Source organism: Ochotona curzoniae, unplaced genomic scaffold (assembly GCF_017591425.1).
Source record: "Ochotona curzoniae isolate NIBS_2020 unplaced genomic scaffold, NIBS_Ocur_1.0 contig_1, whole genome shotgun sequence".
Lineage (NCBI taxonomy): Eukaryota > Metazoa > Chordata > Mammalia > Lagomorpha > Ochotonidae > Ochotona > Ochotona curzoniae.
The window spans coordinates 7,641,533-7,668,910 of NW_024464918.1; the positions used below are offsets into that span (position 1 = coordinate 7,641,533).

Genomic DNA, 27,378 nt, shown 5'->3' on the forward strand with positions numbered 1-27,378 from the left:
CTGGCGAGGATGCGGGGAAAAAGGAACCCTACTCCACTGCTGGTGGAGCTGCAAATTGGTACAGCCTTTATGGAAATCAGTCTGGAGAACACTCAAACAACTCAAAATCTGCATACCATATGACCCAGCAATAGCACTCCTAGGAATATATCCAAAACACCTGTTTTACGACAAACCAACATGCATCCCTATGTTCATTGCAGCACAATCAGTAATTGCGAAAACATGGAAGCAACCGAAATGCCCATCAGCAGAAGATTGGATAAGAAAGCTTTGGTTCATCTACTCCATGGAATACTACTCAGCTATTAAAAAAAACAAAATGCAGTTCTTTGTGGCTAAATGGGCACAACTGGAAACTATAATGCTAAGGGAAATGAGCGAATCCCAAAAGATTAGATACCACATGTTTGCCTTGATTTAACCTGTAATTTTTTGTTTGGTTGTTTGTTATTTTCCGAACCTGTCATTGATACTGTCTCAACCCAGATGTTTCGAAGAATGGAACTTGCATTATTTTTAACATATTGTTTACCCAATACTATGTCAATTAATTCCATAATGTTGTATAATGATACTGAGGCCTTGTTGGGGCTTTTAACTGACTGGATCTTTACTCTGTTAGACCTATCTTCAGACCATAGAAGGTCTCCCCAAGAGGCCACTGAACTTATCTGGACAATAAGACGCTGAACTTTATGCTAGGCATGTGTTTGCAAGCAATGAATCTCAACTGAACTTGAACTATGGTTATGCAACAAGGAGGAGGAATCCACCATGGGGGGAGGGGTATGGGAGGGGTGGGGGGGATCCCCAGCGCCTATAAAACTGTACTACATAATATAATGTAAGCAACAATAAAAAAAAAAAACAATATTGTAAAGAATCATCACTGGTACACAAGAGATGTTCACCATGTCCTACACACTTAGACACAATTTCATCTAATAATCACAACAAGAAAAAATGTGAGGTACAACTACTGGCCCCATTTTCACAAAATATAATTCAAGGTTTTGAGATCTTAGCAGTAACGTGCCCAGGTCACAGAGCTGATACAGGACAAGGCTACGATTCGAACAGTTGTCTAATGCCAAAACCTCTGTATTTAATAGCCATGTTATTCTCTTCATTGCATTTCTACCATGAATAAAGCTGAGGCATACAGAGGCATTGGCTATGTAACCTCCAGACATATGATAATTTGGGGCAATGTGAGAACAAGACACCAGGTCTCTAGACTTAAGAGATCATTAAGTCTTTGATCATGTCTCATTAGTGTATTATACCATTGTAGTACATGGGGAAGATGTAATTCTTGCATTTTCTTCATGGGAACAAACTGGGAGCTGAAAGATGATTATGATCATTAATATATACACAGTTTTCCTAAGAAAGATAGTGATAGAAAACTTAGATATTTTTACAATAGAAAAGCACATACAAGACATTGTAAAAAGTAATACTGAGTGACTCAGAGTCTTGTTTTTCTTGAATCAAATTTCAAAGTACACACAAAGATAAAGGAAATCAAATAATCATTCAGACATGTTGAAAGTACACTGATGCATGTCATTTTATTTATTTATTTTTAAGATTTATGTATTCACCTACTTACATGAAAGAGAGTTAAAAGGAAAGATGTTCTTGGTAACTAAGCTGGGAATTCCCTCTGGGTCTCCCTGTGGGTGGTTGGGTTCTAAGCACTGCAATCACCCTCCACTGCTTTCCCAGGAGCATTAACATGGAGAAAGACCAGTAGAGGAGCATCTAGGCCTGCAACCAAATCTCCAATATGGGTTACTGATGTTGCCAGTGGCGACATGATGTACTGCATCACAATTCTGGCCCCAATATTATTTCTTAATAATTTCAGCAAGAACAGAAACACTACTTTATATTCTGTGACATACGTTGTCAGAACTTTCCTTAATAAATATGAGATGATTGTATTCCTTACGTTCCCTGCATCCCTTCTTAGGTTGTTTTATTTTTACAATAGTATTAACCTCTTCAAATGAGAAAAGTATTGCCTCTGCAAAAGAACAAGGGTCAGGTGTATATTAAATGAGGGACACATTCAGAATAAATTTTAAATTTGCAACAAAACCTTTCATCAGCACTTTTCATGTGTTACTATATAAAAATGACTGCAATGGTTCCTAAAACAGAGTGACTTTCTTTCGCGAGTCAATTTATTTAAAAGACAATTACAGTGAAAAGGAAAGATAGGGAGTGACAGGAATCTCCACCTGCTGGATCCCTCCCTGAATGTCCCTAAGGTCCTGAGCTGAGTGAGTCTGAAGCTGGGAGCCACAAACTTCTTCCCTGTCTCCCACTTGACTGCAGGGGCCTAAGGACCTGAGCTTTTCCATTGCTTTTCCAGGCAAATAGCAGAGAGCTGGACTGGAAATAGAGCAGCCAGGACACAAATCAGAGCTATGTGCAACACTACAGCTTACTTTGCCACTATGCCAGTACCTAGTGAGTTACACTTACGACACATTTCTTGAATATTTTGACACCAAACATCAGCTAAATAAACTATGTCATAGGCCCCTATCAAATGTTGGGTTACCAAATGAATGTCTGCAAATTTTTCATATTTTGTATTTTTTCTTTCCTTCATTTATTCCCCTGAATTTTCTTATTTGTGCCTACTTGTTTTACCTAGCTTTGTGATCCTAACAAGGAATATACCTCTGTATAGAAAAACATGCGAGTAAGATATAGTTTCTGTCTTCAAGATGTCTCACAGTACATTAGAACATGTTCCTTCCTGTTAATTGTACTCCCCATGGACACCATATTCTTTATATTACAATGTGATGCATGATTTCTCAGGTACCACAGATTGACCAAGGCCATAAAAGAGAGATGAACTGTAACAATTCCCTAGGACCAACAGTGAACCAGCAGACCTTCAACCTCAGCATCACGACGTGAGAGATTCAAGAGATCCAGCCTTCTCCCTTTCTTGACATCCAAAGCTTTGCCTCCACTGAGGCCTCTAATCATTGGTATGACCATAAGCCCTGATTTCATAGCTGTCATGCAAACCATCTCAATCACTCATTTTGTGTATACACATGTCTTTCATATACTGCTCTACTTAGAACATGACTTCTGGAGTACCTTGAGTGCTAAAAGCTTTTCTTCCTTGCATCCTCCTACCAGGTAACTAAAAATACCAAAGCAGTACACTGTGCTCCTCCTCCATGGGTAGACAGGCCTCCTCACTGCTCCCTGGGAAATCTCAGCTTTATGTCTCTTCTCATCAAATTACATCACACAAACTGCCATGCTTGCTATCATTCGTGGACATCCTCCCCTTACCTCCACCATGACTTTTTGTTTTTAGCTGTTTTCTACTCCTGGTTCTCTTTGTTCCACTCGGGAGTTTGCCTGTTCAGAGCTGTGAATATTTACTCTACACACAGGCAATTTTTCCAAAGCCATGTTTTTCATTACTTTGCACTTACTTTTCATCCAGCCTCAACCATTCATGATCATGTTCCTATCTTGTTATTGTTGATACCACCACCCTTCTTTTGCATCAGTTTTATGCTGACCTTCCTCATTTATAACTCTCATAATCTGACCTCATTCATTTTACACATTAACTGGCACCTATAGTCATCCGAGTCTATGCTTAAATGGTGTCCTCCTTCTCATCTTCGCTGTGCCTAACTCTCACGGTGAATCACCACCACTGTCATTACCACTAGAATCATTCCTGCATTGTTTTCCAGTTCTTGGTATTGGCTTGGTAAAATTATGATCATGGTTGATCAAACTTTACTTGCTTTTGTATGTACTTATTGGTACGGTCTGATTCAAAATACACATGTAGATTCATGTACACAAACATAAACCTATGGCCATAAAAATAGCACTGTCATCTTCTTACACAACTTCTTCACATGTCTCTCTAAAACTTCTCTTACATGTCCCCCTGCTTTGTTTCAACTGAGAATGAAAATTCCCATGTCACAGAAAAACCTTAGCCCTCCAGTCCCAAGTCCAACCTCCTATCTACCTGTGTGTCTACCTGTTACAACCTACCCACCTAACTAATATCCATGCATCGACTATTGAGACCCTCTCTGCTTTTCTCACAGATTTTTCCATGCTCCTCTTTTTCTGAAATGATACCCATCTCTCTCACAACAAAGGCCATCATTTTCACTAATCCATGACAACATCCGTAATTTTACTTACTTTCATTTATTGGCTAACATGTCCCAATATTCTTCTCAATTTGCACTCTAATAGAATCATGCTGATTTTCTGGAATATTCCAGGAAGCCTTTGTACTAGCTTTTACACCTTACTGGAAAGAAATAGCCCTGAAATCAACAGAGCCAAATCTCTTTCACAGGTAATTTTTTTGCCTCTACAATACTTGCTCAATTGTCCATTTCGCTTTCTTTTAGAGATTTATTTATTTGTTTATTTGAAAGGCAGAATGACAGAGAGGCAACGGGAGTGGAGAAGGGAATGTGAGAAAAAAATGAGAAAGAGGGCAGAAGGGAAGGAGAAGGGGGAGGGGAAAGGGAGAAGCAGGGTGGAGAAAGAGAGATTCTTCCCCCTTCCAGGTCACTTCCCAAGGCTAGCACAGGCTAAAGCTGCAAGACAGGAACTCCATCTGGTCTCCACACGGGTGGCAGGCACCCACAAACTGTGCCATTTTCCACTGCTCTCCTAGCCATAGAAAAAAAGACTACTACATAAGAAGCCGAGTAGCCAGCACTTGAACACTCTGGTGTTACAAGTGACTGCTTTACATACTATGTCACAATCTTGAGCCCTCAATTGTTAGCTTTTATATCACGGCTTTCTACCATTCCCATTTATTCCTGCATAACTCCCATTACTGCCATGACTGCATACTTCTAACTGCTTTTTATTCCACTTCAGCTTTTTTTTTTATATACCATTTATCACTACCTATCTTCACACAAAAACACACACAAATATTCTTTTTCTTTCATGTACTTTCTTTCTCACGAAATTTTTTATACCTACTACAATTAAATGCCAAGATAGAGCAAAGCATTCTGTACATTGTGCACTGATTTACGCTAAGCTCAATACATGACAAGTAACAAATACTGTGAATACAGCAAAGACTTACAGTTAAATGTTGCTGCTACTCATTATTCAATATGTTTTGAAATCACCCTATCAATAAATTACATTCATCAGGGCTGTTCTGCGACAGGTATCTAACTATCCTCTGTTTTCTATACAGGGATATAGTTATGTGTAAATGTGTGAATGTGTCCCTGTATGTGACCAGATTTATTTTAAGAATGTGGACCATAAAAGTGTGGAAGTTACGAATCTCATAATCTGCCGCCAGTAAACTGGAGACTCAGGGAAACTTATGATATAGTGTGAGGGTCTAAGAACCAGAGGGTTTATGACAGAGATTCTAGAGAGAGTCTGGGAACCAAGATTGCCAAGGGTAGGAAATAATCAAATCCCCAGCTTGGTCAAAAGTTAATTCTATCTCTTTCAAATGTTATGCTCCAATTAACATTTCAGTGTATTGGATAAAGTCTACATATCATGAGGAGAATCAAGTTCAACATTTCAAAAATGTTCAGCCCACCACCAATTCAAATGCTTATGTCTTGCACAATACCCTGATGGCCTTACCTATATTTTAACATTTAACCAGCAAGGTGTACATCCTGTGTCCCAAGTCAATTGGACACACAGAAGGAACCACCACAGTGGTTTCCAAATTGTATGATAAAGGCCATCTATTTTTAGGTTCCCATGCCAACATCCCTATCTTTTTTTTTCCCCTACTGTACTTAGGCTCATGCAGTCCTGCCTCATTTGACTGAAAACAGCAGAGTCACAAAGAAAGCAGAAACAGAGATGTTGGGCAGGGATGTTTTGAAGATGCCCCAAAACTGAAAGGCACCAAGAGCAGTTTATGCCTTTATTCCTGAGCGTGGGGGAAATGGTGTAACCTTCAGCAGGGTGGGGTATTTGATGGTTTGAAGTCCATTTTTGTAGCTATAATATATATATATATAATTCATAATGATTTAAATATAGGAAGTGACCAAAAGTACAGTAAAGATTTCTAACTTTGACAATTGAAGGAATTCCTAAACACCAAGTTGGTGAAAATCTGGATAAGATAGGATATGGGGACTTACTTGTTCTTGATATCATTAATTATATAACCAAGAAAGGTAAAAAGGATAGCTGTATTTTTTCAGAATGAAACCTACAGGAAAGGAAGACATTAATTTCATAATTAGTAGCAGAATAGTAAAAGATTATTATCTCAGTATAATTGATAAATGAATATAATATTACATGTATATATATACACATATGTATATATATAAAGGCATAAACTGCAAAAGAATTAGAAGAATGGGAGTTCTCAAGTTTCGTAGAGGAACTGGCATCTGAGATCATTCTTTGATGGATGGGAATGTGGTAGGTAGGTGGGTTTGCAGTAAGGGCACACAGAGAACAGTTTGGGCAAAGACACAGGAAAAGAAATATTTTTTTTTCCCCTTTACAGAAATAAGTAGTTTATTTGGGGTGGAACTAAAAATATTTTGAGAGGGGAAGTGGGAGCAAGGGCTAAAAACATAAAATTGGACTATATTGTGAGGGTTTGAAATACCACAGTGGGACAGATTAAGTTGATTTGTATACTTCCTTTCTTCCCGATGTGCCTTGTTGTTCAGAAGCATAAATGTGTATCAGCGGAAACGGGAAACAACCTGTATTCTCTCAATTGTTCTGCACTTCACCAGGGTCTTTTCCATTTGAATGTACAAAGGGATGCTACCGAATATAGAAAATTTGCAACTCTTTTTTTTCTATAACATCAATTATTAAGCAATGCTGTATATTAGCAGAGCCATATGCTTATTATCCTAGTAATTGCTTCCACATGATTATTTTCAGTCTATTTCTTTATGCACTGAGATATTTATCTTGCATGCAGAACTACCTATTTTGTAAAAATACCAATAGCGGGGATACCACTGTGTTTATGATTACTACCCTCATTGAATCAAAGGCACTATAGATGGAGGAAGTTTTAAGAATATTTAATACATCATTTACTCGATTCGATCTCCTCAAGTGCCTCGCAGATTGTCCTAGTAGATGTGAATTTTCTTTCATCATGCAGAATGAATTCAATCCTTGGTTTATTATAAATTAACAAACTGAAATAAATTCTTGCATTCCTAACAACAGCTGAAATACTTGATATGGGCTGGGGGTAGGGAACAACTCCTTACTTTACTTAGAACTAGTTTTTTCATTTTAGGTTAATACAACCATTTTAACTGACTTTTTAAGTTAGCCAATTTTCTCTTTTTCCCTCTCTATGCATGTGAGTGAATAGATATTTGCGTGTGGGTATGGGTGTGGGTGTGAGTATACACATGTATGATATAGTGTCCATTCCTACAGTGTCCAATCTTACACTTTTACATTATTAAATAAAGATTTTAAAGCATAGGTATAAATAACAAGGTATGAACATGGCTTACTCAGAATAAACAAACAACATTTTTTAGTTTGAAGAAGAAAAAAAGTCATACAGTAAGAAATATAGGGCATATTATTTGACACAGTGACTAAGAAGCCACCTTGTGTACCTGTTTCCCATGTCAGAGTGCTTGGGTTTGAGTCCTGGGTCCACACTAGATTCCAGCTTCCTGTTAATGTGCACAGGGGAGGGAATGGGCAATGATCCAAGGAATTGTGTTCCTACAACCTACATAGAGACACAGATTCAGTTTGGGGATAGTTATCTATCAGACTCTGTTGGCCCTTCTTCCTTGGAAAATATAATTACAATACAAAGATAAGAAATACATTTAGGCAATGGACAGACAGAAAGTTGCTCAGACTCTCATATTAAAAGGAAACCACAATAAAAATATTTTCATCTATAATTTGGAAAAGCATGACAGACAGTATCCAGTGACTCATGAGCATAATGAATGAGGTAGTGACAGCATATCAAATGAAATAGTTAAGACTACCAAAAGGCTCCTATACCATGACACTGATTCTGCAAAAGCAGTTCTCTCTCTTCACCTCTCACACAGACATGGAGAGCAAAAATAAGTTCAACAAAAAATAGTTACTATGTTCATTTCTGGCAGGAAATTAGAGGTGAATTTTATTCTTATATGTTATTTTACACATTGGCATGAGTATATATAAATATATCGTGTGAAACTATACTAACAGATTTTTACATGTCTTAGACATGTCATATATTATATATTTATGTGCTATAGTTACAAATACATGGTATACCTACTGTGCATCAACCATTTAAGGAATCAATAAAATTGATGTTTTCAAGAAACATGATTAAAATGAACCCTTGGGGAAACTAGGATTTTTGCTTTATTATAGAAATCTGGATAGCTAAATTTCTTTATAAAGCAGTGAAATGGACAATACTTTCATTGAGACACTACTGGAGATGGTAAATGCATGGCCTGTCATGAAATAATGAAAAACGAAAGTACCAAAGCTTAGTGTCTTCAAAAGTTAGAAACAGAACAACAAAATCCTACACAAATTAAGATCAGCTAAAAATATAACAAAGATAATGTTATTGAAAAATGAAAATTTGAGGAAATAATAAGGTAAGTAAAAAAGCTGAGAGAACCATAAATAGATAGCTTTCAAGTCTGATTGAAAAACCCCGAGAGAGAAAAATATAAAAGATTAGGGATAAGAGGAAGACATAACTATGACTGTAGGAACAATTATACAAATTGCATGAGACTGTGACTCATGGAGCAGCAAGACAGATGTAGAAACAGAAGTAATCTTCAAGAAACTATTAAACCTGGAACACTGTTAATGTATAACCATGACACATCCGGTATCCCATCTAAATGATATTTTGATCAGTTTTGATGAACACAGCAACACATGATTTTATTTTATTATTGGATCACTTGGTTTAATGTTACATGCAAAGACTATAGTTCAGCTGTTGTAGTACTGTACTGCATACACTAGCAAACTAGATTACATTGTCAAACACCTGTGGACTGCACAAATGTATAGTTACAAAAATCTTTCTTTTTCTTGTTGTTCAGTTCAAATTAGACTTTTTTTGGTCAAATTTTAGTGTCTTCATTTCAGGGGCTAGTTGTTCCCACTGCAGTGCCAAGAGAAGCTGAACTGTTATAGGGGTTTCTTGCATCCTTTCATCTGGGTTACAACCTTCCGGATATCAGAGTTCTAACTTTGTCACCTTCCTGGAAAAGCACTGTTTATGATGTATCATATGTGAATCAATGTCTATATGAATGAGCACATGTGCACATGTGCTTTAACCAGGTGCTTCTGAAATGTACCATGCACTGTTGAAAGAAACACAGTAACTTTTGAACATTTACTCGGTCTAACCTGAACTATTCAAGACCAAACTCAAAGCTCTGAATCATTTGTTTGCTATGCATCTACTGACACATTTCCACTATTGTGTAATAAAATCACTGACTCGTTACTGAGTACAGCAGAATTATTTTGTGAGAGAGTTACCTCTGAAAATAATCACAGCCCTCACACATCCAATTCTCTCCACCCACAATACACAAAGGTGTTTGTTCAGCTGGAGTGTCCATACCACTTCCATTCATTCCAGTCTTCTCATTCACAGCACAAGTGAAACCTTATCTTGTCAAAGCAACATGTACTACACCAGTCTACTGAAACACAAACTGTTTATATTCTTATTCCTCTAACATAACCAATAAGAATTCCCCTTGTAAATGCATGGGATCCTTAATTTCTTCAAGTAATTAAAGAACTAAAAAAAAAATTAAAATATTTCTGGGTAAGACATTAAACTCAACACAAGAACCTGAGAGAATAAGAACTATATCAGAAAAGAGTAAGGGGTGAGAGTGCCTATGACTAGAGCGATAAGAAATGTGTTGTACTAGGGAGTTACAAGCTAATGGAATGTCCGTATATTCTGCACGGAGACTGGATGTGTAGACTTCATCTTCCAGAAAATAAAATGTGGGGAAAAAAACAATTCCTTCTCATTTTGTCATTTTCCTCTACCAACAGAAACACTTTGGATTACACTTTTCACTATACACATTTCTTTACTGATGCAATCTGTCAAATTTATGTGTGTGTGTGTGTATGTGTGTGGATATATACTGATACATCACAAATGCTGTAAAACAGATTCAAAGATAGAATTTTTAAAGGATAAATTTAAAAAATCAATATAAATAGAAGTTCTATTTTTTTCTGCATTCCTATGATTCATGATGTTGAACTCACGTTTTAGAGACATAATTCCACTAATGTTAAGAGAGTAGAGCAAAAATACAAAAGAAATCAGGATACAGATGAAGTCATCAGATTTTGATGTTTGTGGAGTTTAAAAAAAAAATCTCAAAGAAGACAAATGGCGTTAGAAAGGACATGGGAAGGGTGTGATGGCTCAATAGCAAATCTTTCACTTTCAAGCCCCAAGATCCCATATGGGTGCCGTTTCGTGTCCCGCCTGCTCCACTTCCTCTCCAGCTCCATGTTTGTGGCAGTAAAGGATGTCCCAAAGCCTTAGGACTCTGCACCCATGTGGAAAATCCAGAAGAAGCTCCTAGTTCCTAACTTCAGATTGGCTCAGCTCCAGCCATTGTGGCCATTTGGGGAGCAAACTTGTGGGTAGAAGATCTTTTTCTCTCTCTCCTTCTCTCTAAATCAAAACCGTTTTTCCAACAAAAGCAAATACATCTTTAAGAAGGAGCCACTGGGGGCAAACAGAGGAAAACAGAAGAATGCACCTGTATATTTCAGACAAATCCTGAGGCTGGCGTTTTAGGGCAGCAAGTTAAGCCACCTCTTAACAATGCCAACACTCCATATTCACAGTGCTAATTTGATTTTCAGTTGCTCTGCTTGATCCAGTTGCCTGCTAATGCACCTGGAATGGCAGCGAAAGTGCCTGGATTCCTGCCACTTATCATGCAGACCAAGATGGAATTCCTGGCTCCTGGCTTCTACCTGGCTAAGCCTGCGCCGTTGGTGCCATTTTAGGAGTGATTCAACAGATGAGAGTACTCTCTTCTTCTTTCTCTGTATTTACATGTATGCAGCTCCCTCTCTGTGGCATTGTTTCTCAAATAAATAAAGAAAATAGAGACAGACTGGTATGAAATTCTCTAGAAGCAATAATTAAAAGGGACTTGAACAAAAATGAACCCTTTTGAATAGACTCTGACTTATGTGTACCACAACGGGCTTAATCTTTTAAAAATATGTTGATTCACATAAACTGACCAATAAAACTCAAGTCCAAAAGTCGGCTCAGCACCTGTCTCTCTGTTTTACATTTCTTGAAATTGCATTTGAGATTTATGTATTTATTTGAAAATCAGCATCACAGAGAAGAAGAGAAACACAGAGAGAGCCATTTTGCCCACTGATATACTCCCCAGATGCCCCAGTGACCAGCGGTAGGTCGGACTGGCACCAGAAGTCAGGAGCTTCTTCTGAACCTTCCATGCAGGTGGTAGGGTCCAAACACTTGGGTCATGTTCTGAAGGTATTTCCAGATACTTGATCAGGCAGCTGGATTGGAAAAGGACTCCTCCGGGTTGGGAAACACCAATTCCAGTGTTTATTTGTTCTCAATATCACCCAACATGACACCACGACTTTATATTAGGGTAACAAACACCTTTGGGTATCACTAAATTTCCCTCTTCAAGCCCTTGCTCTATTGCCTTCATTTTATTACATCTAAACTATGTGTTGGATGCAAACTGCATATATTCAGTCCTGAGTCGGGCTCCTTCTTTGTAAATGGCTTTCTCCTAAAGTTTTCTGGGGTTTTCTTCACTTAGCTTTAGTAGTTTTCTTTTGGAAAATAGGTTTCTCCCCATCTACTTCCTAATAGTCCACTCAGGTACTCTTTAATTAGAATAACTTTCAATCTATTTGTTAAGTCAGGAATTTTGACCTTAATTTTTCAGTACAAAAGGGTGTGTTACTTCAGAAATGGCAATTTCTTCCCCACCACATGTAATTATTTTACTACTTTCCAAATTAAAATGTACTTTCATTTGACTTGATTTTCTGAAGCATTTGACTCTTACTACTTCAAAACAATTTTAAAAACTTGGAATAAGAAAACTAAACCCACCCTTACAGAGGAATCCAATAAGTAAGATCACCAACATAAACAAACATGAAGCTAAGCTACAATGACTGGGTCTTTCTTAGTTTTTTTTCTACAATTTTGTTATCTCTGGTTTCCAAAAGTTTGTGTACAGCTTAGACATAGTAATTCAGATTTTTAAATGACAGAGAATCCCTGTAGGCGGCACAAGTGAGTCAAAGGAAACGGGTCTTGATCTTACCTGGGACCACTGTGGCTGATACTCAGTGGTAGCAGTATGAGCTGCAGAGGTGTTACAAAGCCTTTAACTTTCAAGAGACAACTTACACAAAATCTCCCACATTTACAATGCTAGTGAATAATTTTAAAATGTTTAAATACCACATGCAATTAACAACTCCAAGGGCCTTGTTCAGTCCATGAACTCTGTAAATGATAACTCCTGTTGATGATTATTGTCCTGAAAGCATCTTATTGAGCTTCAATTCCAGCAACATTTCTCAAAGCGACTTTTGGGGAACCAGAGAAAGGGAAACACTCAAAATGAGGTCACAAGTACATTTCTACCTTTATAAATAAACATATATATATAATACTAATATAGCTGTGATTTTCTCTCATTTTACATACCTACTACATGGAATTTTCTCCTTTCCCTTACTGTGCCCCCATTTCAAAAAGACTAATTCAATGCAGCATTATTTATCATACATTCTTCTCAAAATAATTTCATGCTGCTGTCATTTTCTGGGCAAGTTTATCCTGATTCAGTTGTCTGTAACAAAGTTACATAACCAAATTTCTTATCTTTCAGTCATTTAATCTATGACCTTATCATGTCACCCATGGCATAACTCTCCCACCTATTTTATATATTTAATTTGGATCCTGACCTTTAAGAAAAACTGAAAACATGATAGAACCATAAGCAACAAAAAGTTAGTGATTTCTGACTTAAAGGGGCTTCCGGTCATGAAACAACAGCAACAACAACAACAACAAACCATTTTACTTCTTACTCTTTTACTGCTTTTTCTACCCAACAGAAAGTTAAAGTACTGATATCAGGAACTCAGCAGCTTAAAACCAAATGATTATCCACCAAGCCCAATGTCTCCCCGAAGGCCTGGAGATTACACGTGTAATAATCAGGCTGCCCTAGCCAAAAGGAAGGCTTAGTGCTTCATTTTATGTATTGTATTTATTGAATGGAGCCATTGCTGGATAGCCCCTGGGAGCATTAACAAACATGAAAGAAAGCACCAAAGGAAAGAAAGAAATATATAAATAATTGAAGGCCATGCCACTGAAGTTTATAAGCTGGAACATGCAATGCTGCAATAAGGCATATAGTTTTACAGTTTCCAAGTTCTCTGTTCTACTTTAGACTAATGTAAGCAATACTTAATTTGCCCAAAACATAAACCTCTGAAAATCTCATACAAGTCAATCTACAAAACATCAAGGCTCTCACTTTCGGCTAATGTGCCACGTGGTGGAACAATGTGAAATTGCTGAATGTTGCCTCAATTCCATGTTAATTTCAGCTGCATTTTAGTATTATGATAACCATGTGTTTAAGACTCCTATTAAGAAACACTATAAATGCACAGCCTCCAGCACCCGGATATGAAGACAACTGGACCAGAGTTATTAACAGGAAAGCATCCTTTCATTTACGGAGAGACAACTGAGAATCTATGACATTTTATGCTCGTATTCTTGTTTTTAAATACATGATAACTTATTTTGCAGTCTTCTTTACAAAGGTTACTCTTTGAACTTTCTAAGTGTAAAAAAAAAGCTTAAAAACACAATTTGAGATATTTCTCATCAAAAATAGCTTGCAAGTTTGTTCTGTTTTCGCTTTGTTTAGAAGGGACTAGGATGATACATTATTTTAGTTCCACAGGAATTCTTCCATAAAATATGGCTGGAAAATAAAGTATCCTGCATCCACCTGAAATTCAACAGTAATATATGCTTTCAGTATTCTTATGCCTAACTTCTCACCTTTCCTACAAGCAGCAGCTTCATAACACTTGAGCTGTGGCAGCTGAGCAGGGGGCGGGTCCGGATGTCTTTGACTGGTGTCCTCTGCAGTTTATACAAGTATGATAGGGGACAAAGAAGTAGAGTGGACCGCAAAACACTCACTACACCTAACAGTTCATTAGAGTAACACTTCACCTTAACTTTAAGGAGGAGAAGCTTTTAGAAAAGAGGAAGATTTTGAAACTTGCCTCATGAGATCCATGAAGGGTTGTAACAAAGTGCAGACACTGGTCCCAGTACTAAGGAAAGCCCCTTGTGCCCTCAGGTTTGCTCCTTGCATCTCAGTGGACAAGCAGTGGGCCCCTGGGTGCAATGAAGCCTGCTGAGGATAGAGACGCAGGCAGGCTCCACTGAGAGGACTCACAATCTAATAGAACCTGCGCTCCACCACAAACACACTTTACACAAATCCATTATGCGCCTCGAGCCAGCTCGTTCTATAACTGCATTTTGTGAAATGCAATGGAATTAACCCAACATTTATATTTTCAACCTCAGAGCACATAACGAGAATTATAAATTTCCCAATTGACAACAGAGGAAAATGAACATTGCTCTTATTTACTTTGGGTGGAAACAGAGAGGACAGCAGAAGAATAATTTTCTTAAAGCTTTAACCAATGCCAGATTTAGTTTTCGGTAATTTCTGGCTTCCTACCCCCATGGCCAAGCTTACCATCTTCTTTGTCTTTTTTCTTTCTTTCTCTCGCTCTTTTATTTTTTTCTTTCTGGATTTCCAATAAAATAACTGAAACTAGAATTATGCAGGGGGGAAAGAACTCAAGGATATTTTTAAGTTCCCAAGGTGAAGAAAATGCCTAAGGGAGTCAAGAATACACAGAGCGGATTTTTATAGTGTGTGCTATTCTGTGTCTTAAAGGAGGCAATTAGTTATTGCTGTGTATCAGTGACTGCCCCATTTTCTCCCTAACTCCAACGATACAAAGGGCTTTTGAGAGGACGTATTTTAAGTCGAACATTTCTTACTGAAAAAAAAAAAAAAGGAGGGTTCATTCTAATGAAAAGTCACTGGGAAAGCCCCACTATAGAGACAGTCAAATTTCACAGCAGCACACATTCGGCCTAGCCGTTCTCTACGTTCATTGTCATTTCTACCGAAGCTCCTGTTAACCTCACATCAGAGTTAAAGAACTTGGGAAAATGCCTTGAACCTGACAGCTTTCTCTATGTAAAGCAATTCAGCCTAAGCCAGTCCATTCGTAATTTAGGTTTCCTTCAGTGAGTGTCAGTGCAGTGCAGAGCTGTAGGGATAATTCTGAGGTATTTACATTGCAGACACATGTTCAAGTTCACATATGTGTTCAGCGTGAAGGGTATGTGAAGTCACCTCCCAGGGCATCCTTGCCTGAGTTGTGTGTGAGAAGCCGCTTCCTTGCTGCTCTATGGAGGACTGTTGGCACAGTCAAGGACTGCTCATATGATTTTGAGGATTGGATGTATGCTTCATCCCTTACAAATGGAAATTGGTTTCCATACTCTGTCTTCACTTGCTGTAAATATGCTTAGCAAAAATTGTAACAGGATTCTTTTTTAAAGCAGTTTTGACATAAAAAAAAACCACTGTGAAGATAATCTATGGACCCCAAGATCCCAACGCAAAAGTGAAATTAAAACATACATAGTCACACAGAATTCACAGGTTCAGTCTGTGACCACGTGTCCTTAAGAATCTGAAATTGAATTGGAGAGCTTTTTTCTGAAAGTATAGATACTTGTTACTTCCTCTTCAAGAAAAGGCATACCTAAAAGCTTATTGATTGACTTCTGAAGGACACAGTGTTTATGACACAGGAAGCCACTGCTGGGTGCAAGTGTGAGAAATTAATGATGGCTTTGTGAAGTCCAGGCCGTGGTGTGGAACTGGTGGGGCAACTGTCAATCTATATGATAATACATTCCCAAACTTCATAAAATCAGCGATGTGAAAAACCATTGATTTCTGGGTGAGCTAAACAGAATTTGTCAGACGGAAAGAGCAAGAAGTTGGCTGGAGCTACACCTTATCCCGCAGAGTTGACTGCACCTCAATTTAAGCAAAAGTTTATGAGGTGATGTGTAAAACCTTTTATTGGAAGAAATAGGACGTGCATTCGGTACACGTTTTGAATATGAGAAATAGACAAAAGAAAAACATTCTCCAGTATACTTGAAAATATTCACCTATTATATCGGTTTCATTATGTTCGCCATGCTTTTCCTGGATGCAATGCTAAAAAGAGTTGCTTAGTGTTTTCATATCCATTTTTATTTTTTCCAATTCTGACTGCATTATAAATAGTATTGTGAAAAAGCCTTGAGTCATTACATCAAAAGGCTTATTTCCTCTCACTATGCAGGAATTTATATAAATGTTCAAGTATGTTTCACATAATCGTGACTACAAGAGACTACTATTAAGCAATCGAACACATGATGACTAGTCATGAAATGCTGTCATCCATTAAGTTCTAGCTAAATTCCCTTGGATTTACTACAAGCTTCCCCTTACTGGTTGATGTTTTCTATACATGTTCATACATACATACATAATATAAATATATATATATATAGCATACTGCTATCTATCTATCTGCATAAACACAGGTTTCCTATATCTGTACATTAACATCTAAATCTTTATGACATAGAAAGGAGACAGAACTGATCCCATAGACATGTCAAAAGGATCCAGAACACACAGATGGCTCCCTGCATAGACGATGTGAGAATATCAACCTGGGGACCTTACGTAATACGTGCTATAAATTCTTGGATTACCAGTGATTTTCTTTAATAGGCAATCAAATACCTCCTTTTAAATAGTATCTGATACATAGGAAATTTAGGAAAGGACGTCAGGAAATGGATTCAATGTATGATTTCATGGAAACCTCTAGAAGTAATTTCCTATCAAATAAGCATCTTGGAGTGTTGAATGTGCCAAGTGTCAGAATTTGGTTAAAATTCAAAAGGAGTCGAGTGCACATTCTTGTTGAAGAGTACAGCTTGATTAGCAACATGAACAGAGGCAGGAATAAAACCCACCCCCTTGTCCCCACTGCAGAATAAATCATTTCAGAATTAAACGGAAATTTAAATGCATCAAAGTATTATGTTTTTGAATATATCAACTTACCTAGGAAATGGTGTATTTTCAACAGCCTCCAGATTAAAGGATATTTAACTACGCTTTTGCATTCACAACAAGCTGTCCGCCTGCTAATTTCTTTTTCTTTTTTTAAATGAAAGAAAATGTTTAAAGCTCCTCTAGCAGAAGTTTATCGTATTGTAAATAAACATTCTTAACTGATCTATTTGTAAACATTTTAATGATAATTCTTTTAGCAAACACACAATCTATTCAAAAGAAACCACGCAGCGTTTGATGTTTTTTTTTCTCAGAAATTAGCTGTACCTAATGCAATTTATCTTAAAAAAAAAAAGTTTTTCACTAAACACAGTTCTGAGTTGCTACAAAATCCACAAATAAGCACCTTATCTCTTTAATGACTTGTTTGGGCTTCCCTATATTTACTGCTTAATGATCGAAGCATTTGATTTTCAGAGTTTCATTAAACCCACCTACAAAGCTGACGGATAGGCAATAGTGATTTGCGATAGAAGATGTGGGAAGCCATTAACCTACATAGAGACTGTGGGGGAAAGGAAACGCAGAATTTTTTTTTTTTTTTTGGAAGACAAGTCTCTTTCTATTTGTCATTATTAAACTGCAGAGCATCTGTTCCAAGTTTGATCTTCAATACGGATATGAGGCGCTGCCGCCTGGAAATGAAAGTCTAAGATAAGGTAGGGCTCTTAAGAGATCTTCATGAAAAAAATAACCCAAGTTGCCATTTACTGGGAAGGGGAAATCAATACAGAGACCTAGAAAGGTGTGCAGAGAGGACATTTTCTAGGTATAGGTCATAGTTTATCAAGGTGCCTCTTTTGCAATGTAATTTACTTGCTAATAAGACAAACTGACTACACCTGAATACCGTGTTATCATCAAAATGTGATTTGAAAATTCTCATCTCATTCTTGTGTGCTTGAGGCTTGCTGGTTTATTTTCTCCAAGCTCAGACTGGTAGACAAGGTCGATTTAAAAGAAAATGAATGGCTTCATTATGTATCCTTATTAGAAAACAAAAACGCGCTAGACTCTACGTGGCAAAGTGCATGGAACAGCAAAAGGTACAGAGGAAGCACACCTACCATTCTCGTCGTCCGACTTGTTCTCGTTGTCAGAATCTGTCAGAGTCAGGGCCGAGTTCTCCCGACTGGATAGGCCGGAGCTGCGCCTGGATTTTATCCCTCGTCCCCACAGTCTGATGGCGTGCTCTGGAGACATGCCGCCCTCCGTGTCTGAGTCTGCGTCCGAGCCAGTGCTCAGCGAATAGCCCTGGTGCAGGATGCCCATGTCCGAGCAGTAGCCGCTGCGGTGTGGGGAGGGCTCACAGATGCCCAGCTCCGCAAGGGTGAAGTTAGTTCCTAATGGGGGTGGGGGTGGGGATAGGATGAAGAAGAGAGAGACACACCCTGATTAAAATTTATGAAATGCTTCGCAAAAATATCTGCAATTCTTGATAGAAGAGCATACAGATACTTCTAACCAACAAATCTATCAAGTTGGACATGATACACATAATGAGATTTGGACAGAAGTGTTTTGCTTACTTCAGTAAATTTGGAGGAAAACAAAGAAAGGCAGTAAACATCAATCCTAAAATAATATGACCAGCTTTTATTTCAGAAATTTTATGTATTTTAATATTGTTGTGTGGGAAGCAACATACAACTGAAAAAAAAGAAAAAAAAACTGAGCTTATCTTAGCAGCTAATCACCAAGAAGACTAAGAAAGAAACGTTCTTGGGAAAAATGGAATTGGAAGACAATGCTTTGGTACAAAACTTTTCAAAACCTATGCACTAACTAAAAAATATGCTTGGGATATCAAGAACTTTTTTATTTATCAATTTATATTTTATATTTTGAAAAATTATATGATGTTATAAAATGGTAGTATTACTGAGATCAACTTACAGATGACAAGTACTAAAGAATCTAAGTGCATATTCAAGGTCAGATATTTAGTTGGCAGCAAAGCCTGAATCTAACACCTGTGTCATCTAGGTTGCTGTCATGAAACCCTTCAACACAATAAGTGGCTGATAAAAGATTTGAGAGTTAGTCTTTGCTTTCCAGTGAGTCTCACTGTGGCAAGTCTCACTTTGTGGTCCCCAGATCATTCATGTACAAGCCAGGTATTAGTCTCTTAAATCCTTCTCAAAAATCACTGTGCGCCTTAAGTGATTATAAATGTCCAAATACATTTTCTAGGAATACAAGTGATCTCCTATGGAAACCATATTCCAAAGCATTAAGAGCTGTTTTTATTTTCTACTTCTAAATGACATTAAACTACCTCCTTTTGCTAATAGAATCTAAAGTCACCAGTACACGCCTCCTCTGCAAAGCAAGTGTATACAAATGTGTGGCATCGGTGTTGGAAAAATGACTTGACGGCATACAAAACATAGGCATTTCTGAATACTACGCTACAATGTACTGGAGCCAACTAGTTCAAAGCTTTTGTTGCATTTAAAACTCACAGTATCCCAAAAGCTAGTGTGCAAAGAAAGATTAAAAAGTGTGTGTAAATTCAGGTGGCCAACCGAGGACGCACTCTGATATCTTCAAACTCCAAACGTGTGTTCTTTCTACAGGGTCAAACAGCAGCCTGACAACACTTGCACAACAAACGCTAAATATATGTGTGTTTTACTACTTAGCCTCTAAAAAGACATTTTAATGTTCCAACAGATATCTACTGAAATCATGAGATCCACTCTATTTGTTGATGAATAATGCTGACTTCATTTCAATTTATGAAAATGAAAAAAATGTCTTTCCATGTTATGAGTAAAAAAATCTTTATATCACAAAATTAAAAAATTCACTTTTTCTATGTTTATTACATAAAGATCATTTCTTGTCATTCATCTATATTACCCAAATTTTGATTTAACTAAATATCTGCTACTAGGTCTCATACATGACATCAGTGTTGGCTTTTATATTAAAGAGCATCTAATAACTGTTCCTATTAAACAATGTGCCCTCGCTTTGTAACAGTCATGTGGATTCTGTTCTGTCTTTTCTTTCTTCACTACCCTGAACTTCCAGTCTTATCTGCATTGATGAAATCAAGACCAGTTCTATACATAACTGTTTCTGAGTGAAATTCATTCATTGGAGAGGGAACCCAAGCACAACTTCCTGGCAGCGTGAGGTGATTACCTGCTGGGTGTGCAGGAAAGGGATGGCCTCTCTCCCATCAGTGCCATGTCAAATGTTACTGTTTGTTCCCTGGACACGGGTAATCGGGTTGTCTGAAAGTGTCTACCCAATGTATTACGCTCCAGTTTTCATCCCTGACAATTAGATATTGTCTCATATTGTTCACCAAGGTATTTTTCTCAGTATTGATAGTCTATAAAAGTGAACAGTACTGAGTTCAGAAAAGTCTACCATCACAAGACCTTTCTTGTTAATATTTTTTTCTCATTTTCAGGAGACTGGTTAAATTTATTCAATATTAATATTCTCCCAATTCATTCCCAGTTACATTCCTTTTTGACAAGACTGTGAAATCAAGTGCTCCATTGTCTCATGACAAATGAAAACAATACAGACTAAAAGTCCTGTTTTGATTTCACATGAAAGGATTTCAAGCAACATAATCCCCTCAAAAATGGCGTGAGTGTGTGCTAAAGCAACAAAGGGTTTTTACAAATCTCACTAATGAGAACAAGATTCAAAGACCCTTTTAGGAAAAAAGAAACAATCGTGGGAGGAATGTCAACCTTGTTTTTCATGGGATCTTCCACCTGGATGGTGGTGTTAGCAGGCTATGTGAAAGCATGAAATCAATACAGTGTCCTTTCTTCACTTGTAAAATTCACCTGATCATGAAATATTAAAATATTTGGGGGCCTCTGTTTTTGCTGCCAGCATTCCACATGGATGCTGCATTGAGTCCCAGTAACTCCACTTCTAATCCAGCTCCCTGCTCGCATGACAGGGAAAGCATTAGACTATGGCTCAAGTCCTTGAAACCCTGAACACACACGGAAGATACGGAGGATCCTGGCTTTGGATCGCCCCTTCTCTGGCTGTTGTAGCCACTTTGGAATGAACCAACAGATATATTCATATCCATAGTCTCTCTCACTCACCATTCTGTCTCTGCTCTCTGCAAATCTGTATTTCAAATGAAAATAAATAACACTAAAAATGTATCAACAAATGGATTTGTAAGAAGTAAGGTGGTATACAATTTTTAAAGACATCAGACAGGCAAGGAAGAAACAGTAAACTTGTAGCTCCCAAGCCGCAAATGAAAAACTTTCATTTTGAAAATGAAAAATTAAAAATAGTGGACTGAAATACTTAGGAGAAAGACAATGAGCACATTTATATGCACTTAAAGAACCTTAAAGATTTTCTCCAGGCACACAACTGTTCCCTTTAAAAATGACGTTCTAAACAAATTTTCATTTTCTTCACTGACATCCTCCCCTGTGCTATTTCAACACTCCCCCCCCCCCACCCAGTTTCTAGTTTGGTGTGTTTCCATCCTCAGTGACCTCAAAGAACAGGAGTTCATCCTAAAGGCCTGGGAAAGACTCTGGACGAAGGTTTGGCAGGCGTGCTGGCATCCCACAAGAAGCGGTGAGTCATATACACAGCAGAACAAAGTGAGTGTTCTATCACCCAGCAAATCTTTCAACACTTATTTATTGTTTTTAGTATGGTACTAGGCACTAGGGACATAAGAGTGAGCATTATAAAAATAAACTCCATGACATTTACAGTCTAATCGGGAAAGAGACATTAATCAAAGAATCACATAAGCAAAGTACAATCTATGCAGCAATAAAAATTATATAGGGAGAGGACAGGAAGCCATGAAAGGTCATTTAGTGGTCCAATCTCTCATGCTTTCCCAGCTTGTGGGTAGGCATTTGTTTAGAATGGGGTGACTATTTGGAGCTACTGAGAGATGACTGCAGTGAGAAGCTCTATGCCCACTTCAGTTTGTTCTTCCCACACCCTCTTAATGCAAATATCCTTTCATATGAATGAATTTTATACAGTGGTTTTCATATACTTCATCTTAAACACAAAGCCCCATACTATACACTTCCATTCAGCATGTAAAATACTATGGGGGGATTTTTACTACTATGTCAATGGATTGTTTGGCACTTACTTTGCTCATTGATGGAAGACTGATTCTGCTCTAATTCATCTTGTACAATTATGTCTTTATTAAGCTCCATGGCAGCTTTGAATGGAAGAGAGAAACCAGTCATTGTGTGATTCTCCACACTAAGATTTCTAGTGGAAAGCAATCAATATTCGATTCCTTCTTCACTATCTTGTCAAAAGATAAAGAGGAGGCACAATATTTCAGTATTCATGGAACATTTGTTTACCCTCCATCTGCCTCTAACCTCTGTGATATCATTGATTATACTGGATCTAGATGAGGTGCCAAGTGCATTTCATTTAGTTACATATTTTATGACTACTGCCAATACGTTTCACAGTGTGGCCCTATATTATGCTATCAAGGAAAGACCATTATTTGTATAGATGAATGACCACACAAAATATATGTGTAGGAATTTGGTCCAGCTGCAAAGATGCCCACATGCCAAACAAGAGTGCCAAAGTGCAATGCCTAGTTTTGGTTCCCAACTCTAGTTTGCTAATAGTACAGACTGAAAAAGGCAAGAGGTGATGGCTCAAATTAATCAGCTCCTACTACTCATTCAGAAGGAAGAAGTGGATTTTACTCCTAGTTTTGACCATTAGGCCATTGCAGGTGTTAAGTTCTTTAATAAGTAGATGAAAACACAATCTTTCTCTATGTGTGTGCTTCTCAAACAGAAAAATCACAATGCAAAAAGCTGTCATGTTTGCATCATGCAAGTTCAGTAGAATTTAACCTGCTAGGAGAATATATAATTGTGAGTGTACATATATACATATATATATGTATATATACAAAACTTTGGTTATAGGTTGTCCATCTCTTGATTGTATAACTTCAGGGTATAACCCAGATAGATGCTCTCTACAATTTTTCTAAAGCAAAATTGTCTCAAACTCATAGAGATCAAAAGTCATCTTTTAATCTTCTATTTCTATTTGGGGACACAATTGCAAGGGAAGATATGTCAGTGCATTGTAATCATAGCTTTATTTTCTAAGTTTTCACCAACTTCTCACACTTTGAAATAACCTTTAACTAGGAGAAGCACATATGTAGCTAAGTCAGAATTACCATGTCATGGTAATACCAGGGTATACAAATAGCACTGAAAAATGTCAGCATTTAAACAGATTCTCTAGTATGAGGGCAAGAAGATAAAAGTTAACTGTAGCAATGGGTGGAGTGCAACACAGAAAACTCTTATTATCTAAATGCTACTATCCAAGTCCCCCGAGTTTAAGAGAAGAAATCTTACACACAGAAGTACAAGTTGTCACAACAGGAAAATCGTTACCACGGATCAGCTATAAAATTAATCTTTGGCTATCCCCATCCGCAACTACTACCTCTTCTCACGCCAATCACCGTATTAATGTCTGGGTCATGAACTCCTTTCTAATAGCAGAGACCCATATGGTACTAATGTCAGATGAAGTTGAAAAGTCAATAACATAAAGATGTTCGTTAAGTCTGTGGAAGTGATGCTTTCAAAAACTGATGTCATCAAGAGGGCCATAGAAAGACAGAAAGGTAGTAGAACTAAGTAAATCCACATGACATATAGATATGATGCTATTGGTATGATGGTGGGAACTTCAAATGATGATCTGGTAAACTTCCCATTCTGGGACTAAGGAGATCATCCTGTGCTTTGTCATCTCTCCCACTGATCCACAGGCATTCCATAAAACAGCACATTAAATTAAGACTGTGAATGAAGAGCACGGACCCGTTAGTGTTCCGGAATTTAAAGAGCTACATGGTGGTGAGTTTCTTGGATTTTTCACTTCCTTCCTTTACCTGAGACCTAGATCTGGAGATGACCACAAACTGGAAATACCAATAGTCGGCCCAGAAAATAAACCCAAGTAGAGTCAGCTGGGAAAAAGGGGTCCCCTCGCAATGCACCATTAGGCAACTGTGCCCGGCTCTCTGACTACTTTTTGAGTAAAGTTTATTTATCTTAAAGAGAATCTTTGGAGACCAAATATGGGTTATATTTCTTGAGCAAATGTCAAAGTAAGTAATAAATAATTTCTTTAAGATTTACTTCTTTATAAGTCAGATTTATATTCAGACAGAGGGAAAGAGGGCAATGTTCCATCCACTGGTTTACTCTCCAGATATTCACAAGAGCAAGGTTCCACCAGGCTGAAGCCAGGAGCATCAGCCAGGTCTCCCGTACAGGTAGTAAGGTCGCAAAACACCCTGCTTTGCTTTTCCCAGGCCATTAGTAGACAGACCTCATAGGGGCACCTCTGTGGCCTACTGGTGTCGTAGGAAGCCGCAATGCCTGCTCCTAGTGATAACCATTGATTTCAATTCTTTTTTTTATAAAAAAGATTTATTCAATTTTATTGGAAAGTCAGATATACAGAGAGGAAGAGAGACAGAGAGGAAGATCTTTCGTCTGCTGATTCACACCCCAAGTGACCACCTCGGCCAGAACTAAGCTCCTTGTGCAAAGCCAGGAGCCAGGAACCTCCTTCAGGTTTCCCATGCGGGCACAGGGTCCCAAAGGACTTGGGTCGTCCTCGACTGCTTTCCCAGGCCACAAGTAGGGAGCTACGATGCCGGGCCCTTGACCTCAATTCATGTAACTATTATTTAGGAAAAAAAAAATGAAATTTCAACACTGTAGTTCTTTTTCATAACAGTTAAGTAATTAGATTTGATGCCTTAAGCCTTTGCCAAATAAAAAGCTTTCATGAAAAATGAGGCAATTCTGAGTAATAAAGTAGAATTTTCATTTCTATTTATATTTTTAGAGCTTTATTTGTTTGAAAAGCAGAGAGAGAAAGAGAAATACCTAGAGAATATCTTCCTTTCACTAGTTCACTCTTCAAATATTCACCCAATACCCCAGTCTGAGACACTGTGAAGGCAGAACTCCTGTTGTGGCAGGGGCACAACAACTGTGGTGTGCTGCTCTAAGGATGCACATTATCACAGAGTTGACCTGCAGAAGGAGCTGGACCCTAACCTGGGGCCTGAATACACTCCACAGGAGCCTCACCACCAAACCACAGCTCCTGCTTCTGCAATTCTGCTCAGCTCCTCAAAAGACACTGCTAAATCACTACATTGCGTTCAATTTAAGTATCTTATTACATGTTGAAAGATTGCAGATAAGTATGAGTTACACAAAACAATCCAACAAAGTTACCAACAGCATCTAAAACTCTGTTTCATGATAAATGCAAAAACTTACATATTTGTATTGAGAATGATGAAAATTGTGAAGGAACTACTTATGCATTGTAATGTTTTATGCTTGCATATATGAAGATTCTTCACATAAACTCTGTCTTAATGCCCTTCTAAAGTTCACCTTCTTTTACATATTCAGATATTTTGCCAAATATCAACAAAAAATTCCTGTGGCTTAAAACTACAGAGTAAATGTGCATGTATTATAATTCATAAAAATTAAGTCAAATATTGATATTTTCAAAACACAGTTTAAAGATCACAACTTCCAAGTGACACCTAAAATGTTAAATGTTTTGATGTTTCTGAACTTTGATGATTTTAAACTATGTAAACGTACAATGAGCCAAAACTTTAACAACTTGTAACCAGAATTACTTCAATGTGGATCAATACATTCCAAACCAAGAGCAGGCCTGAGTGTCTAGTGAAGAGCTGGGTTCCCCATACTCTGTATTCTATTAACTGAACAACTTGGGAAGAGAAAGGCCAGTGTGACATTCATTTCTTTCGGTCTGAACACAACCCTACTTTTCAAACTCAAAGACAGCTGCCACAAAAGGATCTGCTGAACAACTGGCAGCTCATAAACAGGAAGGAAATGTCCAGGAACCGAGTGAGCCAGAGAAAAGTTCCAACAAGATTGAAAATCAATTCCAGGATGAAAATCTATGCTGTCGGCTATCCTATGTGAGCGCATTACGAAGGCTGACATTCATCTGAAAACAGGAAATGGTCCTTGCAAACTATTTCTTTTAATCAGAAGAATAAATAGAAGTACAGTCCAGACTTAGCTGTAATAGCTCACTGTTTGAGAACAAATCTAGTTGGGTAACCAGGTTTGAAAACAGCTACTAGATTAACGTACATTGATTGAGGCTTCGTACTGGGACAGCCACCATCCTCAATGCTGTTATACAGTTTGCCAATTAACACAGCAAATCCTATAGAAAAGTCACTACATAACCTAGGGCTAAGAAAGTGGGTGTTGGAAGGTCTGCTTCAAAAACATTTTGTTAACCATACAGCCTTGGAATCGACCATCTTTGCTGAGTCTTCCTTTGCTCATTTATAAAGTGGACATAAACACACATCAACTTTTATAAGCTGGCTGCAAACAGTGAATGACATATAGCAGATAAAAATGCTTAAAACATTGTCTGTCAAGAGGAACCACACAACAAATGCAGCTATTATGATGGGCGTCTGTTTACAATGAAAAAATATGCTTTAGTTCTTTATTATCGGATTGGTATTTTTTTTTCTTGCATTGATGTGCCAAGTGTGGGAACAATATGTTTTACTAGGAATGTGCCCGTTTTCTCTGTTTCCAAATAGGCTGGCATAATGTCATTTGTGTATTTTTAAATCTATCTAAATGTCTGCTAAATTTGTGGAATGCCATTTTGATTGTCATTCCTCATATCATTTATTAGTAGCTTCTTTCTTTTACTACATTAGTTATACCCTTGGAAGCTTTCACCTTTCAGGAAAAAAAAAAAAAGACATTCTACTTTGTTGAAAATGAGAGAGACAGACACACAGAGAGAGAATCTTTCATCAGCTGGTATTTTCCCTAAATGGTCAAAAAAACCCAGGGCTGCGTCAGGCCGCAGCAAGGAACCAGAAACTCCGTCTGAGTCTCTTCTGCAGGTGTCA

The 27,378-nt window shown here is 37.7% G+C and overlaps 1 protein-coding gene across 5 annotated transcripts in view; it reads right to left on the bottom strand.

Annotated features, from left to right (window-relative positions):
• Positions 1 to 27,378, bottom strand: part of TENM2 (teneurin transmembrane protein 2) — an 884,000-nt gene that overhangs the window by 783,831 nt on the left and 72,791 nt on the right. For all 5 annotated transcript variants that reach the window (XM_040984305.1, XM_040984174.1, XM_040984151.1 and 2 more), the window contains exon 2: positions 18,440 to 18,715. In XM_040984305.1, coding sequence (XP_040840239.1) covers positions 18,440 to 18,715 — 276 coding nt within the window. The remainder of the gene's footprint in view (positions 1 to 18,439; positions 18,716 to 27,378) is intronic.